At 43.3% G+C, this 21809-nt stretch overlaps 1 protein-coding gene across 1 annotated transcript in view; it reads left to right on the top strand.

Annotated features, from left to right (window-relative positions):
• The window catches only part of LOC104955428 (cadherin-4-like), a 222754-nt gene extending 205531 nt beyond the window's left edge, over positions 1-17223 (top strand). Inside the window, exons 10-14 of the mRNA XM_010782756.1 lie at positions 2402-2587; positions 5911-6167; positions 11042-11184; positions 15622-15861; positions 17180-17223. Coding sequence (XP_010781058.1) covers positions 2402-2587; positions 5911-6167; positions 11042-11184; positions 15622-15861; positions 17180-17223 — 870 coding nt within the window. The remainder of the gene's footprint in view (positions 1-2401; positions 2588-5910; positions 6168-11041; positions 11185-15621; positions 15862-17179) is intronic.
• Positions 17224-21809: the final 4586 nt, after the last annotated feature.

Below are 21809 nucleotides of genomic sequence, written 5' to 3'. Positions count from 1 at the left end.
TATTTATCTCTTTTGTTTATTTGTTCAAACAGCTCTGTGACGACTGTGTCCCACATCGTATCTGGACGTTTTGTAGTTGTGTACATCAGGGTGTCTCTTTACTGGATGTACTGCAGTGCTTTCCTTGGCCTCCTTCCTTTACCATCCTCACACAGTTCCTATGATGAAGTCCCCTGTCACTTCTCCTTTCTCTCCCCTTCCCTCCCCCTTTAGTCTTTCCCCACTGCCAAAATAGTGACAGACGGGTGAGAGTGTTGGCAAGAGGTATTTTGTCAAGTGCTGTTAGAAAGCCAAGTGTTCCGTGCCAATCACAATCCAAGAGCTTTCCACTCCTTCCTGTAGTCCAGCTGTTGGGGACAAGATACATTATCATATACAAAAGACATACCTGATAAGAGGACATCTAGTGTGAAAAACACTTTGACCATATCACATCTCCCTGTTAAAACAAATCTCACCACACGTATATACAGTCAAATGTAATCTTCAGCTAATAAATGATAAAAAGAGTTTAAGATATAGAAAAACCTCATCGTTTTCAAGAGAGATAAGATTGCTCTCTGTTCAAAATCACAAATGCTGAATTAAAAACCTTTATTGACAACAACACTAACATAAGTCAGAGTTTTAATGATAAAAGATGGAGTCATAAAGAAATAGAACAATCATTAAATTAATGAATATAATGGAGAATTTGAAAAACCTGTTATGAAATGTATTCTCATTTGAAAGCTAGCTCTTAGATGCACCCTAATGACACAGTAGATATATGAAATGGTGTCCTTGAGAATGTTTACATCAACTGCATTTCACAAGCTTTTCATTTGTTCGGGTATGCGAGAAAGGAAGTAATTCACAGATTTATTTTGAGTGTTTGGAGGGCACTTGACTTCGTATGCCTCCTAAAGTTGGTATTTACACACTCTTGTAAGTTTTACCATTGAAAGTGAACTACCTGAAATTAATTTGCTAAGTGATTGTACTGATAATATAATTTTATGTTTGGGAGATAAAGAAAAACTGCCCATGCCACACACTCAAGATTTCCTAAGGGAAAAATAAGTAATACTTTTATTACTCTAGCTGTAAATGCCTGAGAGGAGCACCACCCACCCCATAAAGAGATAATGAGGGAAGAAATCTTAAACTGGGGTATTGATGTTAACAGCTGTGGTGGACTCTTTAAACCCTTCCATCAGATCTGGTTTGCTCTCGTCCTCACTTGTTACTGTGTGCTGAGAAACAAGATGCTCAAGGGCCCTTAGGAGCTCAAGAGCCATCTCTGAAGTTGTATTTTATTGAATTGGCATCGGGGAGTCCCTGAACCAAACCACGGTAATAAACCTCTCAAACACACACATAAACACACACTCACTGTGACGCGTACATACGACAGAATGCATACTTATACGTTTCAGTCAGTGCATCACGACCACCCGGACATGTCTGTTGTCTTAAGAATGTCATTGAGTCTCTGAACAGCTCTCCCTAATCTGCCCGCTGCTGTTGGCTGTTTGCTGGGTGATGCAAGGGTTGCCAGGCAGGGTATTATGGTCTGTTTGAGTGTTTGGTCTGGGGCTTTGCTCTTTGATATCCTACACTCACATAAGCTGCTCAGCGGCTCTTCCACGCCTGTTACCCATGGTGACACGGCAACTGTATGATGCTCCACGCCTGTTGCCTTCAGATGAGGTGAACAACACGCCAACATGCTCACCTTCGGACCGCACGTAATTGCTCAAGAGTTGATGGGTTGTCCGTGTAGGTGTGGCTGCGGTTGAGTTGTGTTTTTACAGCGTAACGGTGCATTCTTTGCTGTTGTTTGTTCTTCTTTGTGGGCTTTATCCCCTGAGCCTGTACAGCTTTGATCAATCCCCACCATAACAGACATATGACAGACAGCGGCTCACTCCTCATCAAGCTTATCAGGAGAAAACACATGTGTTTGTAAAGCGGAGAAACAACTAAAAGCCACTCATATACACTCAGACAGATGTTTCACCCTCCCCACTGCTGGTTTCTTTCTGTTCATCTATTCTCTCCTTCTTCACTCCGGCTCCCAAAGAATGAAATATTATTTCTCGTCAAGGATGGGCACTGGGAATGCAGAAAACACTGAAACTGGAACAACGCCCCTGTGTGCATGTGATTGCTGGTGTGAAACTGTGTTTACGGCCTGTTTACTACTCAGCTGTGGTAAAGCGTGGTCATTAAACTTACTCTACCTGAAAACCCTAAAAGAAGGACTGTAAAGGGAAAATGTTAATGAAAAATAAGCACTTTTGTATAAATTGCCACGCTCAAATGGCTCAATGGATCCCATAAGACCTGACCTACAGTCACAATAAAAATATTTTAAAGCGTCAGAAAACAGTGTTTAATTTGACTCTACTTTCTGCAGTTTTCCGGTGAGGTCCCGGAGAACCGAGTGGATCTTGTGGTGGCTAATCTGACGGTGATAGATGCCGACCAACCGCACTCTCCGAACTGGAACGCCATCTACAGGATCATCAGTGGAGATCCAAACGGGCACTTCACCATCCGCACGGACCCCGTCAGCAACGACGGCATGGTCACCGTGGTGAAGGTAAGTCATCACAACATGCTCATCTCAGAAACTTTTGTTTGTTGTTGTTTGTCTCTGCTGACTTTTAGATCACCTTAAATCAAAGGCAACAATAATTATTCTTCAGAGTCGGAGTCTTTTCCCTTTCATACAGTATGGCCCCTTATATCCATATGAGGTATTAGATGCTGCTGTGCCCTTCATGCACCCACACACAGACTTGAAACACAATGGCTAGCGAGGCCACTGTAGCAAATTAGGTATTGATTTCTCAATTACAAGGCAACGGTTTAATACACTTATAATGTTCTAGCTGCTGTGGTAAATGACAGCGACAACGAAACCATGTCTTGTAACAATTTGCTGCTCAACCTCTCAGACGGAGGTTGTCTGGAGAGTTTTAACCCGTTTATATAAAGATATAGGAAATAAGCAACAGCATGAACATCTGTATGATATTCAGCTGGTATTCTGTGTTTAGATGCACAGTACGTCCTGTTGAATGTCCCTAAACATTGGTATTCCTCTGTTCAACCATTTGCTATTAATGTGTTTCTCATGTTGCATGTGTTTGTAGAAATACTTATTTTTTATGCGCATGACCCTGAGGACCCGGGGGTATTCTCTCTGTGCATCTGACTCCTGCAAATCACATCTCACAGCCTACAATAATGTTTATAAACTAGCAATAACATCACCCTTGTAATTCCCACAGCACCGTGAGCAATGAGCATTGGCATTTTGCTTCTCTTCATTATCTCTAGATGACTGCCTTTTATAATCCATTCCTCTCACTCCCTGATGTTAAATTCAGCAGGCAGCCGGGTAGCCGTGAGCTTCCATCGACACCCATGGGAGGTTATCAGGAAATCATAAAATAAGAGACAGGACACCCCCTGGGAAGAAATAGACTGTCTTAACAAGTAAACAAGGGCTTTGGCTTGCTCCGGGAAAAGGGAGCCGATGGTTCACATCAGACTCAATATCGGTAAAGTCAAGAAGCCGTAAGAAGGCGCTACCTCTGTGTTCCCATTTCTCTAAGCCATCTGCGGCTGCTAGCACGGACGCATCTTATCACTGACACCTAGGTATGTGGCAATCTCCCACAAGGCTTGTCTGTAAACAAGGGCTGAGGTCTTAACCATAACATGTCACACATTTATACTGCTCTCTGGGGATATTATGAGACGCATTCTCATTTTTCCTCACGGTAATAGAGCCACTAGACAAACAAGCACGCAAAATAACACACAAACAGAGCTGCTTGGTTCGAATGAGTCATTAAGATATGTAAATCGCAGCTTATGATAAACACGAGGGATGACAGGGGAAGTGGAGAGGAGGAGAGAAGTGAGGCAAAGACAGATTTTGGAGGATCGAAAGATGCAGAGAGCAAAGATCACAGAGGGTGTGAGGGGGGGCAGGGGTGAGCAGACGAGGGGGTGGGAAGTTGGAGTCCAGCGAAACAAATTAAGTAAGAGGGAAAGACTGGACCGAGCGAAGCGATACAGAGGAGATGTAAGATGTTACGGCTCATGGGCAAAAGATGGAAGCCGTGTTATTGACCTCTCACCCTCCTGGCTTCCCTCAGAGTGTGTGTGTGTGTGAGTGTGTACTGTATGCGTGTTTTAGTTAGCCTACAGCTACACTCTAGACCACCCTGTGCTATGAATACCTCTGGTTGTAGATCAAAGATCCTTGGACGTGCTGTGCCTGTAAAAAGGTTCCAAGTGCACCAAAGGTGTAACACAAATACACACCTTTGAGCTTCCATTTACTTGTATATCCTTGCATATATACATACATAGTGTAATACAAACTAGCACACACACACATCCACTCCGGTGCCCTTGTCAACGAAGCTGTCTGATTAAGAATGTCTTTTTATATCTGAGCTGTGCTGCCAACCTGTCCGCTGATAACACTCAGGCAACGCAACATACAGATGTGCTCAATATCATTAACATCACCATCAAACCCCACAGACACAAGCCTTGCAGCAGTAATCATCACCCGCCTATTTAAAATGTGCCAGCAGGACCTACAAGCTCCATATTTGTTCTCTTTTTTATTTCCTTGCTTGTTGTTGTTGTTGCCATTTGAACCTGATCGTGTTGTCTTCATTAGGAGAGCACGGAACTGTCACTCTGGTTTAGGCTCAGCCGGTAAAACCCCTGTAGAGTACACATATACACACTGTGGGACGCACACACACACACACACACACACACACACACACACACACACACACACACACACACACACACACACACACACACACACACACACACACACACACACACACTCAAAAGGCAGTCATGACAGCACCCTATGAATAGACTAAGCCCTGCTGCCACTTCTCAGGATGTGTGTGTGTGTGTGTGTGTGTGTGTGTGTGTGTGTGTGTGTGTGTGTGTGTGTGTGTGTGTGTGTGTGTGTGTGTGTGTGTGTGTGTGTGTGTGTGTGTGTGTGTGTGTGTGTGTGTGTGTGTGTGTGTGTGTGTGTGTGTGTGTGTGTGTGTGTGTGTGAGTAGTTTAGATAGAATATGGGTCCAATTTATCATGGCAACACTTGACACGGCATCTGCTCATTTATTATAATGTCCTTTATCATCAGCGAGGTGCAGCGCATTTTCCCCAGCCACAAAAGAGAAATGTTGACAGGCGTTTTTACTTTATAATGAGCGTAATATATGCTGGAATACTTGACATCATTTGCTCATAAAAAGTAATAATGGTAATGATACCTCTAATGTTATTCATATTCACAGACTGAGAAAGAGATTTTGAATCTCTTTTCTTTACCTTTAAATCATTAATGACAACGATAGTTTTAAGTGAGAATGTATTTTTGAATAATCATAAATCCCTTCTTTTCTTTTCCCCACATATACAGGAACATGAATTGAGTGAATACAGAAAAGAACAATATCAACACTGCAATAATTACCATATAGATGTAGTTTATATTTTCCTTACCAGTTCACACAGAGGTGATATTTAACTTCAGTAATATTTTGTGAGGCTTTACATAGTGACAGGGGTCTACTGGATTTTATTAAAAGAAGAACTTCCTATCATATTTTGGAAGTCTTTTTTTTAAATATGTAAAATGTAGGCTACTAGGTAAATTATAATAAGGAAGCACAAATGTAAACATTGAAGCATTCCAGCTTTATAATGTAGGAGTTCACAGGGTTTAATGTTATACCCGTGCTGGAATTCATTATCTAAAAACTACCTCTGGCTGTTTAGCATAAAAAACGGTTTTGTAATGTTTTAATTTATTGAAATCAGTTCAACTTTCTCTTCTCACACATTCTTCTTGTTACTTCCTTGCTGCAGCCAGTAGACTATGAGATGAACCGTGCCTTCATGCTGACGGTGGTGGTCTCCAACCAGGCCCACCTAGCCAGTGGCATCCAGTCGTCGCTCCAGTCCACAGCTGGGGTCACCATATCCGTGCAGGACGTCAACGAGCCCCCTTACTTCCCCAATAACCCCAAACACATCCGCTTTGAGGAGGGGGTCCCTGCTGGCACCAGCCTCACGACCTTCTCTGCCTCCGATCCCGACCGACTATCGATGCTGCAGACAATCAGGTACAGAGTGACTACAATAACCCTTTACAATTATAATCCTAATTGGGCTAATTCGGACATTTTAATTGCAGGCAATTAGCTTAATTGTCTTCTGGTGAAAAATATGTTTGTTCTTTTACATATGGACCCAGAAAAGTAATTCCTGTGAAGTCTGCTTAGCTGCATTGTTAGTACAATCCTGGCAGAAATCCCACCATATGCGCTAACAGCAGGCTAAAAATAAGTTTGGATAGGTTCCAGGTCAGTAGCTAGGTGTCAAAGTTCAACTATGGGACTATATTTTGGCATCACTCATCTCCCAAAGTCTTACTGTGCGAAGCCTATGAGCCACTGGAGAACTCTTAGTAAGCAGGATGAGGTTAATAGGGAGCAATAGCCTCTGGAGTAATCAGAAGTGTGTGCATTCTGTAGATTTCATGAGCACATACATGCAGGTGCACACACACACACACGCAAAAGCAGCAAGAGAGATAGAGGGAGGGAAAAAGGGAGGAGAATAAAGAGAGCAGCTGGCTCGAGCCCAAACGCCTGACACAGCATTATGTCCACCTGCAGTGTTCTTTCTCTGCGCTAAGCCTCTCTGGATTTTAAATGTAAACCAACCTTTAAATGACCAGAAGGCCTTTCCTCAGTCCTGCTGTCAACGTGACTGTGGCAGTAACTGCATTACGGCCTCTCAAACTTACAGAGGATCTATTGAGTACACTTTGCTCTGTATTGATGTCGCAAAGAGAAAGCTTTAGATGAATTGTATTTGTACTCATTGTCACATGTAGAATGTCCTTGTAGATTATAGTGAGTGTAACTGGCACAGTATAGTGCAGCTATTGAGTTAATAACACGGCTGTGGCATTAATACACCACCTCCGCCCAACCCTCACACTCCAGCAGCCTCTTCCTTCCCATTTCCTCTGGGGAAAAGATCTAAACAAATTTCCCAGTTAATTTCACAGCAAATGAGAGTAAATTGGGTGTACATTATAATTTAAGAAGACGCCAAAGTCACCAGCTGGTCTCTCTCTCTCTCTCTCTCTCTCGCTCTCTCTCTCTCGCTCTCATCTTTCTCTCTCTCTCTCTCTCTCTCTCTCTCTCTCTCTCTCTCTCTCTCGCTCTCATCTTTCTCTCTCCCTGTTGATTTCACTTTAACCTCTTTGGAACTCACCAAGTGTCATAAAACACAACCCCCTCTCTTTTCCTCCATACCCAAATCTCTAAAAACGGGGCTGCAGTAGATCTGATACAGATTAGAATTTTTCTGACGTCAGAAAAGGGGTGCTCCGCCTATATGTGGAATGGGGGGGGCCACGGCCATTGCCGCTCGAAAGCGTTGGAGACGCTGTAGTACATATGCTAGGCCTGTAAGTGGTGCTATAGTCTGCCACAAAAGCAGTGAAGAAGACTTTTCACAGAATCAGCCCTTGCAAAAACAGGGCTGGAAAAGAGCGAAATGAGGCATGGCTAAAATGCATGATCTGTTTGGTATTTTGAAAAAAGAAATTCATAGAGATGTTTTATATAGGTATGGCCCTATAATATATTATTCAAATATAGCATGATAGGTCCACTTTAAGTAGTGGTTTCTCTGCTCTGTGCTCCATGAGAGGAAGCAGCACTGTAGAGATAGCAAATCCACCACCTCATTCGTTTGAATCCATCTGGATAGGATCACTATCAATCCGCCCGCTTTACACCAGTCCCATAATAGGTATCTACTCTAGACTGTTATGTAAGGACACTAATCAAAGCTGTTACCTCCGTCTCTTGAATTCTCATTATTCTGAAGAAAAAGGAGATTCAGGGGCTCATTCTTGCCAATCAGCTAAAACCCTCTACAATGTTTGCATCACCCTACAACACTTTCATTTTCAAACTTCTCTCACACAGAACTGATCTCTCAGTGTGCATACCTCAAAAACCCCATCAGTCAAAGAGTTAGCCGACATGTCTGCTTGCATGGGGGAGACTTTTATACACTCTGCAGTTTATGTTACCTTTAATTAATGGCATCAACTCTGCATATGACAAAGAGCTGTATGTCTTTGTAATAGATGGTGCTGATGCAAGGAGGGGATTTAAAAGGAGGCAAGTTGAAAGTATGGTTCTAAAAATAAAAGAGCTAAGGAGAAGGAGGCGTAAGGAGCTGAGGAAGGGGAGCTGACTTCGTGTCAAGGTTTGAACTTGAGGGATGCTCATCAAAGGAGGGACAGACTGACAGTGTCCTTTTGGGATTAGTTTGGATGCGATGTGGACAGACGCAGGGGAGGGAGACGCAGAGTGACACATCATGCATCACCTGTCAGACACCCCACCAGTAAGGTCGGGCGTGTGACTGGAGACACTGGCATAAATGATTACCCAAACCTCCTTGGCTAAGCTTCAGACATGCATTTTTCATCCTCAGGGTCGGGGGTTTGAAAAATAAATGTCATGTCTCTCCCTGCTGCTTGCTAAGATCACCAACCTGCCAGGCCTAATCATACATCCCACTATACTCACACACCAGCCAAATCCCAAATGAGAGAAACCTTCAGGTAGGGGTGAGCTATGGGAGGCATGAGAAATAAGCCACAGGAAAAAATAATTAAACTTTCTTATTCCAAAATCGCACTAGAGTAAAGAAGGACTGTTTACCTTTCCAATAAATTGGCATAGCACCTTATTAAAAAAGTTATTGATAGGGACTGCCAATTGCCCACAGCAACATTGTTGACGATTGAGACATGTAAACAAAAACACTTTGGCTTTATCATCAGTCTGGGGCAGAGGAGCCCCATTGTTTACTGAGAGCTATCAGAAGAAATTAGTAAGTAAAAAAAAAGGACTTAAAGCAAAGTGCATTCTGACCTTAACTTTTCTGGAGTTTACCTTTAGGGACAAACTAATAATGCAGGTGGTTGTATATGCAGTGAATGTGTTTAAAGGTATAGTAAGGCATTTTGGGACATGCAGGAAAAAACATGATCATGTTTGTACACTAAATGTAAAGCTGCAGCAGACCATATTCTTAGCCGAGCATGAGGATGGGAAACAGATGTGGTTTTACTGGGAGTTCTTCCCTGGGCTATTTCTTGTTTGAGAACAGCAACTTATCACTGGGAGGTTTCCTGGCAACCAGCTCCACTGTTTGTGGACAAAAACCCTACGCTTATTGTCGGTTGACTCTGGCTTTCAATTCAGCATAATATATGTGAGTGCAATCAATCTAATCATTACACTGTTAAAAAGAAAGTGTATTCACCGAAATGTCAAACTGGTATTTTAATTTAAACAAAAAGTAATCATTTTTTCAAAGAACAACATTCTTGTTGTTGGGACCCTTACATATCCGCTCAGTGCAGTTTGCAACAGTTTGTCTGCTCTACATTAGAAATATGTTTTCTCTGTCAGGCCGGACGGAGAGAAGGTTTGGCATGGCAAGGCCAATAGAGATGCATTTGGACAGAGAATAGCAGTAGGTATCAAGTCAGTCCTAATGAGGACATTAAAACCCGATCATACAGACAGGCTGCTACTTCCGAATGTCACCCCTCTCTCTCTCTTTCCTCCTACCCATTTCTGATCACATTCCTCACTCTCTTATCCCACCCTCCCACTGAGATGGACTCACTGTTGTCCTGGTGGGGATTTCACAGACTGCCAGTTAGTGGCGGTGGGCTTGGCTTGCCTGTGTGAATCCGTCTAGAGTGTGGGAATGTCATCTCTGTGATCCCCTTCCCCACACTGCGCTACGCCTGGGATCATGCCCACGGCCTGCTGGGAAAATCCCACGTCCTTAACTGCAGGAGAGAGATTATACTCTCTGTCCAACCCCCTCCCTTTTTACTGCCACCCAACCCTCCAGGCTTTCACTCTCCTCCATGTAGTAGAAAAGCTCAAGCAGTTTTTAATCGAACACAAATAAACAAGTGGGCTACACACTGACTGTAAGCACACAATCATTCAATAAATGTAAAAGGCAAGGTTAAGGTCAAGTCCATTTCATTTTGGATGGATTTAAATGCTGGAAGTGTTGGTCACATAACATGACATTCATTGAAATGAAATTTGATTCAGGTAGAATCCTTGTTGTGTAAGGCCATGGTGTCACATGTCCGCAAACGATGTTCCACGCATGAAAAGGGAGATTGCAGGCAACAGAGGTGGCAGATGATGAACTCCGCATCACAGAGGGAATGAGACATGGATGAGAAGATATAGACAGGGATAAGAAAATGTATGAATACTAAAGCATCGTAGGATGAGGTGAGGCGGCACGGGCCAAGAGAGATCTGATAGAAATGAAAGTGTTGAACAAGCAGAAGCGACGAACAGTTAGATCAGAGTGAGATTGGGGTTCAATCCTGGAGATGATCCCTTGTTTCTTCGTTGGCCTTTATCCTGGGGGATGTCGCCACCTGCTTCCACGTCCTCTTTCCTGTTTCACGATCAGAACCAAGATCCTATCGTCTCATCTCCACCCGTCTCTGCACAGCATCGCCACACAAACTCAGTGACATTTGCAAACATCCACACACTGAAATATGCATGTATGAAGTTAAGCCCTGCCTAGAATAAGCAAACATTTCCTAGAATATGTACATGCAACACACACACACACACACACAGGCGGTGGCAGCAGTGCTTAACTAGGAAGGTAATTGACTTCAATGGCTGGTACACAGAAGTGAGAAATGAGATGAAATTGACTGTAGGCTGCAGGCTCTGGAGGAGAAGTCAATGAAGAATTAAACTGTGTGAAGGTCAGACTGTTGTGATTTTCTGAGTGTGTTTATGTGCAGGCAATCTTTATATGCACAGGCGCAAGACAACATTTTCAATCTGCTGGTAAACACTAGCGTTTACTTCTCCATTAATTGTCCTTTGTGTTCCTTTAGGTATTCGAAGCTGAACGACCCGGCAGACTGGCTGTCCATCAACAGAACCAACGGTCAGATCCTAACCACAGCCATGCTGGACCGGGAGTCTATCTATGTGAAAAACAACCTATATGAAGCAACGTTTCTGGCAACAGATAATGGTAAGAGCCTCTTCTAATGCACACATTTCATTCTTGCTGTTCTTATTCCCATTGCTAAAAAAGCTAAAACATATTGACAGATTGTACACTCGAGCAATTACTGTTTTTAATTTATATCATTTTGACTTCGCTACTCTGAAGATATAATACCAATTATTTTCCTTTGGTTGTTCTAATTTTTCACATTTAGTAATAGTGTACTGGATCACAGGAAGGCCAATTCTTTAGTCATTTTCAAAAACATTTTGATTTTTTAAAAGCATTGTCTGGGATGAAAGCATAATTAACACCTAAATGGAGTAAGTAACATCCCAAAAGCACTTTGAAATGAGCACTCAGTCATTTCAAAGCACTTTAACATTGCCTTTATCGTGAATGGGTCATAGACTCAGGGCTTCTGACTGGTAAGTCACTGGTTGAAGCGACAAAACCAGCTGCAGACAGGAGGGTGGAATAAGTTAAAATGGACACAACCTCTCACACATATTCAAAACGTCCTTGAGAAAGGCAATTACTGCTGTTGCCAGTGCAGCTGGAGTTAAAAGCTTGATAATAAATACATAGAAAAAAATGAAAATATGGCTTACAGTGAAAATAAAGACATTTGTGTTTCAGAGATGGAAGAAGAACAGCATTCATGTGCACTGCAGCCGATGTTGAAAAAAATCCTGAATTCACATAAACTAGTCACACTGCTGATTCGCTCGTCCTTTTTTTCTGTCAATTACTGCCCAATCCTTTTCCCTTCACATTGTGCCATATATATTTGCTCTCAAAGTTTGAGATCCCTTTTTCTCAAGTGGAAGTGAGTTCTTGGAAAGGAAAGCTTTTTCCCCTCCCTTCTCCAAATGGCCTTATCAGTGACGTGCAGGGCACTGGTGTGTTTACCTTAACTTGAGCTGGCTTTGAAACATTGCAGTATTTATAGGTGTGAGCATGTGTGAAGAATGCTCTCATTTGTTACACGTTGATGTGAGCATTAGTGTTTGTTTGCATGTGTGTGTGTGAGAGGGCTTTTTTTGGCGATGATTGACAACTTCAGACGCCATGACATGTAACCTGCAGTGTTGATGGGAAGGGAGGCAGCGGGATTAGAGGTTGACTCACTCCTGCTGTTTGAACTTCACAAACATCTCATTTCTCCCCCTGTTATTTCCTAGACGCCTTTTTTATTTGTATGTTACCTATTTCCGTAGAGAAGTGTTTTCTCATCCTGACCTCTGTAAAGTGCACAGTTTAGAGCGGTGTATGTTTGGCTAATATTGGAAATGTGGGCATCTGCAACTCACGTGGTAAATGGGCATCTACCAATCAGAGGGTCAGTGGTTCAACCCCTGCAGTCCACATGAATAAGGGTCCTTAGGCAAGATGATGAACCCCAAATAGTTCCTGTAGGCATGTTTACGGTTTTGAAGTGTGTGTATGAAGTTGTTTTGGATGAAAGCATTATCTAAATGACATGTAAGGGTATTTCAAATAATCCAAAACATGAGACCAAGAGTGTGTGTATACATATTTGAGTGTGTATGCCACATCAGTGTGACTTTGTGGGGGCTGCTGGAGTGCCAGCTGTCATAACGTGAGAGGGATTATGGTAAGAAGAACTATGAGACGGTAAGTCTAGGATGGGACATGACATCAGGTTAAGAAGCTGTTTTTCTACCATATGTTGATGTCGACCCACGACATGTTAGGCCTTCCTCACACCCTTTTCACACACACTCTTCATTTTTAGACACCCTGTGGTATTGTTTGTGTTTTTCAACGAGTATATGGTAGGCTTGCTTCAAGTCTTTCCACCCTGCCTCACATCTCTGAGCCGCCATCAGAAAAAAGGAGTTAATACAAATCCTTTTGAGGAATTTACACAAACATAATTATTTATTTAGCTGGTTAAAACCCACATAATTCTCCTATCAGCTGTGGCAAGCTGCTTCCACATGTCCCCCATACATGGCTGGGATTACCAAAGCTGCTGAAGGAAAAAGCCTGTGTGTGTGTGTGTGTGTGTGTGTGTGTGTGTGTGTGTGTGTGTGTGTGTGTGTGTGTGTGTGTGTGTGTGTGTGTGTGTGTGTGTGTGTGTGTGTGTGTGTGTGTGTGTGTGTGTGTGTGTGTGTGTTTAATGTTTTATTGTAGATGCTACCAAGGTGCAGCGGTTTTTGCACATGTGCAGACAAAACAAAGGTGATTACAAAATGAGGGTTGGGACAAACAGTTATAGGGCAGGGGTATAGCAGCGTTTTATAGAATTGGCTACTTATAGTTTTCCTCAATATATAATCTGCACTTCTGGTTGGTAACAAACATTTGAAATCTGATGCAGAGTATTTGCCAGGTTTAGAAAATCACCTCCTCCTCACATTACACTGTGACTCATACTGTATAGGAGTGGCACAACCAAGAGCCAAGAGTGCTTTCTTCTGGATAAGTGCTATAGCTGTTTGTAATTTGGCAGCTGCTATTACCGTTTTATGTGAATGGTTCAGTTTAAAACGAACTATAAGTAGAAATAAGATGATTATATTACACATTTATGATTATTAAACCTTTAAAGCGACTGGTGCGTGGGCTTTAAAATGGATGTAGACTGCTCCAGTGCTCCAGTTCCACATATTGTAAATGACTGATCACTCCATATGTCTTCAATCAGTTGAACTTTATGTATAATGATAATGGTATCGCAATAATAATGGTATTGTTACGAGTCAGAAGGAATTTCAACTCCCGACGGTCTCACTTACGGCTTGTCTTTAGCTGTGTCTCACTCCTGTGGCAAATGTCTTGCTCTGTTGCCGTGTTTAATTGGCAGATCTGTCAGCTTTGCATAAATCTTTGTAAATGACATCGCCCTTATCTCATCCCAAAGATGGGCCCTTGGGGTCGCTTGATTCCATCCAATGGCTCAGCCAGTGGGGCATGGCGGGGAAATGACTCGTAATTGGAGGCAGCTAAGGGTCGTCACCCCCTGACACACACTCGATAAACAGCTCTGAGCTTTATACGCCTAAGCCCCTTTCTTTCTTGACGTTCCTCCGTGGCACATTTTCACACCACACGCACCCATTCATGCATTTTCTCCTTACTCCTCCATCTCGCTCTGATTCACCAAATGTCTATTCTTTACTTCCAATTCTCTATAAATGTTGTTGTTGATGGTCTGTTGCTCTGTTCAATCAATGCAAAGGACTTCAGGATTGTGCCTGCAGATGAGGTGTGTGTCTGTGTGCGTTAGTGCATGTTATTACAGTCCGAGGCTGACAATATTGTAGAAATGCAGCACCTGCTGTGGCTGCCTGCAGTAGCAACACACTAACATTCCTCCAATTGCCTTAAAAATGTCCGCAGACTCACAACATCGAACGTGCAACACTGGTGGCAACGAGTTGATCAAAGAGAATATCATAACTTTGATAAAGTCACATCAGCATGTATAACAAAATGATTGTGAAACTTGTATGCAGATATGGCAACTGTGTGTTCCTAAAGTGAGTCAAATACACCTATAGGGCATTTTGATCATATTTGGTTCCAAATTGAGCTTTTAATATTACAAATAAAATAATCAGGTTCCACACATCGGCTTCACAGCCTTTAAACTACCCAGAAGAGAGTAGGAAAACAAAGGATGTCTTTGGCTGAATCTGACAAGCCATCTCAGAACAATGGAGTTAATAAATGTGTATTGGTGTAGGGTATCTGGTAAATAAATAACATACTTTATGCAATGGTCTGATATACTCTGCAATGTGGAAAAGGCGTTCACAGTGAGTACATCTTTTTAAGGAGTGATTTATTATGTGTGAGCAAGGACTCATTTGTCATGTAGGTATGTTATCATGCAGTGGAGACGCACACATTAGCTCATAGGTATACAGTGTGTGTGCAATGATGTGATTTCGTAAGGGAGAAAGCAGGACTGCGTGCACTACAATGAGAATGGCCTTTTCACCTCTCAGAAATACACTGTCAATATTTCAGGCAGCGAGCTTTTATCTGCAGAATCTAAGATGGCTCTCCTAGTTTTGTGTAAATACACACAGACAAGCACTTGTTTGATTGTGTTACTGTCATCATTATTGCACCTAAGCAGTCTCCAGGCCAGTGGATGTGCCGTGCCTGCTCTGGATCGACTCTGATGCTTTGGATTTGGCTCTGAAGCTAAAAGAGGAGCTGCTAAGCACAACTGTCAAAAGTAGTTCTGTCAAGAGCAGAAATTCTCGTCCAGGTCCACGGCTTCCCTCCCTCCAACATCACCATGTGGAAAGACAGACTTCCTTTCACCTCTTCTCTTTCTTGTATTATCTCGTTTTTTTTATTTCATTACCTATCTCCCGCCTGTCTTCCTTCATGTCTTCTCTTTCAAACATCCCTCTCACTTCACACTTTCGTCATCTTTCCTCCCCTCCTGATGCTATTTGCTCCTCTCTCTGCTCCCAGGCTCTCCTGCAGCCAGCGGCACGGGCACTCTGCAGATCTATCTGATAGATATTAATGACAACCCCCCAGCCCTCATACCCAGGGAGTCTCAGATCTGTGAGCGGGTGAACAAGAACGTCCACGGGGTCAACATCACCGCTGCCGACGCCGACACAGAACCCAACGCTGGACCCTTCGTCTTCGAGCTGCCCAACTTCCCCGCCAGCATCCGGCGCAACTGGACCATTTCTCGGATCAGCGGTGAGGAGTGTGAACGTAGAACCCCGACATTTAGAGAACATGGGAACATTCATTTATGATACGTTTTACAATGCCAATGTTAAATTAGTAGAAAACATAGTGTAGCATTAGTCTAAACATTTAATACTAATCTCTATCCATTATTTTATAAACTAGCTTTTACCTAAATCTCGTCAGTTATTAAATATGGTAGGAGTATGGGCGATTATTAAACACTATCAAGTTTAGGTTATGTATGTAACTTATTATGTTATGATGATCATACATGATATATTATTACAATTTTTTTTTAAGATTATACATTTAATTTCTTGTTATACTGTTTCCAAATCCATGATTTCCAGCAAATTGCCTTGTAACTCAACATTTTGTTTTGTTTTATACGAGTAAAAGATTTGTGATGATGTAACACATAATGGGGTGTTGTGCATGAGATTTCCTAAACACATATCGGGTATATTGCAGTGGCGAACCGTGTCTATCACAACTGGACCTTCTGTAGACACACCCGCCCCCCCCCGAAATTATAATGTCACAATTCGCCCACAACTTCATCTTCACCTGTTGCACTTGGTCATTTCAACGTAAAAACAATAAGACGGCATGATTGCTTCGTCGCATTCTAGATCCTCTGTCTCGAGCCAGTTTAACTAGCGGGCCTTCTAGAGTACCCTGGAACCGAGGGGACTCTGAAAGAGAACACGCCCATTGGGCTACAACTCATATATGATTGGTTTGATCAAACTGTCAGTCCAAACGTACGCCTCTCATTCAGTGCAACGGCCAGGGCATTCGATCAAGGATTAATACCTTGGTTGAAGGATATTCTAACTCAGAGACCCAGAACAAGATCTGATTGGTTGCTTTCTTTCTAACACAAAACCACTGAAATGCGTAGGTGCATGGTCCGAAGGAAGACAACAAATCAACGTAACACTGTATAATTACAGAGTCAACAACACATATACCATTCTCATTTATTCATTTATATAACATTTATATTACATTTATTTATATACTTTAAATCGATTTTTTGGTTTGTTTTTATCTGAGTGTTCCAGGGTATTCTTCTGAATACCTTGAAGGCCCTGACGTTTCGGCACTGGTAAATATTTGATATAACATTTTAAAAAACAGTCTAATTAATAACGTGACAATGATTTCAAACGTGTTGCCTGGTCCTATGTGGAAGCTTTTTTGTATATTTTGGTCAAGAGAAACCTATTTGAAATGTGATGCTTATATTGTAGTTGTTTAAATAATAATGTTAATATTAGTTACATTTGTAACTTTTCCCCTTTCCTCCTTCTCTGCACAGGTGACTTACGGCCGCCTTTGGCCTGCGGTACCAATATATCTTGAGCCCGGGGTGGTACGACGGGTCCCGTGATCGTGGTCGGACTCGGGGAACCTCCGATGTCCCAACCGGTTCCGTCATCAAGGTGAGGTGTGTCCCTGCGATGAGCACGGAGACTGCACCACCGCTCGAGCTGTGGCGCCGCCGGCCTGGGGACGGGGCCATCATCTCCATCCTCATCTGCATCATCATCCTGCTCAGTGAGTATCACTGCTCACATCCCACCCACTGCACCTCAGAACTTCCAGAGATGTCACACACACACATATATACACATGCACTAAGGTAAAAGTTAAGTCTGCTTGTGATTGATTCTGCCAAAAAGAGGCATTTCAGGGTTCAGCATTAAACCTCCCGGCGATACAGCAACATGAACAGTAGTTGGATAATGGATTAATGGCCTCCACTGCTGCACTCTTCTCCAGCATTCCTGACAAGCAGGGTTTCGTCTCTTTTCCTGGCCGTGTATGGCTGGGTTATTCATGCCGCTGGCACACCTTGATGCCGCGGGGCACATTATTCAAACATATAGACGTCCTGTAGACAAACTGAGCGGCTGCTGCAGGGTTCTATAGCCATTAGGTAAAACTGTTGGATGTTTACTGGATTATACGTGTGTGAATGATCCATCCTTCATTATTTTACTACTCTAACGTTTTGAAGTGATTCACACATTTTATTTATTTTAAAGTTTATTTGACCACTTTCCACACCACAAGTAAAGTTTTACATTTCTCTCTCAAGGAAGACATTTGTCAATTCATTGTTCTAAGAAACGTAACAATGCTAAAACCAGAAAAAAAAGACTCCCTATATGTAGGGCTTGAAACTTTTGTACTGTTTTAGGGGAAATATCTCAATAATAAAGTTGAATCCATCCAATTATTATACACACATTTTACCTCCTCAGGATATTGCTAACATGCAAAAGTTAAATTGCTGAACATGGTTAAACATTATATCTGCCTGGCTAAGATCAGCACGTAGCATTGGTCATTGTTAGCATGTTAGCATAGGGGACTCATCCACTGCAGACTCTTAATTTTTGATTAATGACAAGGATTAATAAAAGTGTTTCCTGATTGTGTGTTTTGTTATGCAGTGTAGCTAAAGGTTATTGTGGGTTGTGTGTGTTGGTGTTATCTGTGTGTGTGTGTGTTGTGTGTGTGTGTGGTTGTGTGTGTGTGGTGTGTGGTGTGTGTGGTGTTGTGTGTGTGTGTGTGTGTGTGTGTGTGTGTTGTGTGTTGCCGCAGGCATCGGGTGCTGTTGTTTCGTGTTGTGGATCAAGCGCAGAGAGAAGGAGAGGCAACACCAAGCAGTGCTCATTGGACCCCTGAAGATGATGTCAGGGGACAACACATCTTAAAATACCGATGAAGAGGGGGGAGGAAGGGAGGAACCAGGTAAGATCCCGGGAGACAGACACCCATACACACACTGACTTTGTGACCTTCATGCCTAACGCTACGTCTGTGTGTGTGTGTGTGTGTGTGTGTGTTTGTGTGTGTGTGTGTGTGTGGTGTGTGTGTGTGTGGTGTTGTGTGTGTGTTGTGTGTGTGTGTGTGTGTGTGTGTGTGTGTGTGTGTGTGTGTGTGTGCTGTGTGTGCATGTGCATGTGTGTGTGTGGTGTAGGAACTACGACCTGACCCAGCTGCAGCAGCTGACTCCTTGGAGCACATCATCAGCAAGCCGGCCTGGGCGTCCGCAGGTGGACGAGCGTCCCATCATCCCCGAGTCCAGTACCCATATCAGACCTGGTCGTGGCCCCACCCTGGAGCATCGGGGACTTCATCCCACGAGGGTGAACTCACACACACACACACACACACACACACACACACACACACACACAACACCACCACACAACACACACACACACACACACACACAGCCGACCACAGCTCCACCAGCCTTAGCTTCTCCCACAGTGGCGGCCTCTCACTTCACTTCCCATCGATCTGACATTTAATGTGATTACTCATTTCTGGACGCTGTTCCAATATGTAACTCCAGGATGGTGACGGGGAGCAGCTTAGAGTTTTGTTTTACGTTTACCGCTGCACTCACGGCATCGGGCTTTATTCACCACCACACATCACACACACCACACCACACCACACACACCCACACACCACACACACACCACACACTGCACTGTTGGCACAGCGATGCGAGAAATGCTGATTGACAGACTCGTGACAACACGTTCCACACTCGAGAGTGTTGGCAGCTGTTCAGCTTCTGATCCATCCAGCCGGTTGACTCTGATTATTTTATATGGTAGTTAATACTATCTCCCTCCTCTCCTGCGCTCCACATGTACTCACCTGGATCTCGCTCAGCAGTCTGGTAAAACACACACACAGCAGCAACCACATGTGCTCCTGCCACGCACTGTACCCCTGGGGTGATGCTTTTTGGGTTCAGCCACAGCATCCTGTGCATTTCTGTCGAAATGGATGAATTTCACGCTGTCGTAACGTTCAGACAATAACTCTCATTGTCTTCCAATAAACGTAGCTGAACAGGTTTGGCACCAACAGAAACATGTCTCCTTAACATTAGCTATTCATAAAGGGCAACAAGCAGTAATGTGATAGTTGGGTTTGATAAAACCCAGAGCCAGAATAACTGGGATACAGCATCCTGTTCTTTATGCCCTACTTTGGTCAGAAGTAAATGTTCAATGGGATTATTGTGATTGTTCGATGCAATGCTTGTTGTGATTGGCTGTGCGTGCTCATTCTGTTTATTTCTCCTGCTTGTATCAGGCCTTCAAAAGAGATTCCTGATCTCAAAGAGAATTGCTTTATAAAATAAAGCTGTAATAATTGAAGTCTTCTGAGCGCCTTAACAGGGACTCCGCTTATGAAGCCTGTTGGATTGAACTATTTACCCAAAGTTAAAGAGAAGTATCTTTTGAATTTTTATTTTTAAACCAAAAATATAAAGAAAAATGTTGCATGCTGGTTATGCGATTAGATGAGATTCAACTTTAGTATCACAACATAAAGCGTACAACAGCAACTTTTGGATATTAAGTATTCCAAGAATACATCGATGTCGAGATGCCATGTTCCTTTAATAAACTCTATACAGTATACTGTTGTAGTATATATACAGGATGTATTGCTTCATCAGTAATTCTGTGTATGAGGTATTACCATAGCTAGGGTTGATTTTATCCTCTATCTATCAGTGGTGATCACTACTTGCGGTAACCCTACGTCGTTTATTGTACTATAGATGAAAACTTGGATTTGCTTACAAACATCAACTTTTAAAATTAGCAAGCATGTTGCAGATTACACATCAATTAGTGCGGTAAGAAAACATCTGTCTCCACCAGCTGCAGCAAAAGTGCATTTTGCATTTCCTCGATGCTTTTACCCTTTTCTTCTAGTAATTCAATCATTTTTACCTCAAGCTTCATCACTTTGTATACTAAACTACTGAAGCTTGTCTTTCCAGCAACTTCTGGCATGTATTCAACCTTTTTTACATATTTGCGTCCACTGCAGGGACCTGTGGTACTGGCCCCCTCCCTCCCTCCGTCTTCTTCATGTGTAGGGTCTGCGGCGGCGGGACAACGACCCCACCGCCCCCCTACGACTCCCCTGCTTGGTGTTTGACTACGAAGGGCGCGCTCCACCGCCCGGGCTCCGTGAGCAACCCTCAACTCCTCCAGCACGGGGACCAGGACTATGAATACGCCTAACGACTGTGGCCCTCGCTTCAAGAAGCTGGCCCCGACATGACGGAGGAGGCGGAACGTGATTAAATGAGCATATCAAACACACACCACACCACACGTGCGTCCCGTCAGGCTGCTGCCATGCTCGTGTCTCTACACACATGGAGCTCTAACACCCTTACTGAACCACAAGTGATACATGTTCCCAGACCAACCACGCAATCCAGATTCCCCCCCCCCATCAGAGAAGGCGGTACTCACCGTTCCTGCTCTAAGCCTGCAGAAAGAGCTCTGACTTGCAGGATCTGTTTGTTTTTCAAAGCTTGTGCTTTCTTTTCCTTCAGAAGTTTTGTGCTAATATAGATTTTAGTTTTGGGTAGTCAGTTTTGTTTTCTCTTAGTTTGAGCAGCTTTATTTGTCCCCAGCTCCCCTTTGATTCTTGTTCTCCTGGCGATGAGGGTTTCACTCCTCCCTCAGTCGCCCCCCCCCCCAACCTGCTTTAGGTTGAGCGGCTTGCTTGTCTGCGGGGAAAGCAAAAAGGGAAAAAAGAAGAACACCGATATGAAAGTCCTTCGTGCACGCGAGGGTCCTGTTTTTTCTCTTGAACTGGAATATAGAAAGCTGAAGAGTGCCTTCAGTGGTGCGGTTTAGCAGGACTCCGACTAACTCAGGGATTGGTTGCCGGTCGATGGGCTTACATGTATGACCCCTGACCCTTTAACCGCAGACCTTCCCTTGTCATTCGTCATCGCCCTGCAGCTTGGTGGTGCTTGCAGGAATGTCGTGTCAGTTTCAGAGGAGAGTCTAGACAGGTCCTCGAGGGCCTTTAATGTTAGACGTATGCACCTAGGCCTTACATGTTCTGTCAGACGTTCATTCACTCTTCAAGTCTGGCAT

The sequence above is a fragment of the Notothenia coriiceps genome, unplaced genomic scaffold (genome assembly GCF_000735185.1).
Source record: "Notothenia coriiceps isolate Sejong01 unplaced genomic scaffold, NC01 NC01_scaffold00024667, whole genome shotgun sequence".
Classification (NCBI taxonomy): Eukaryota; Metazoa; Chordata; class Actinopteri; order Perciformes; family Nototheniidae; genus Notothenia; species Notothenia coriiceps.
Note: the sequence above shows the minus strand (reverse complement) of the source record. Positions and strands in the feature narration are given on the sequence as shown.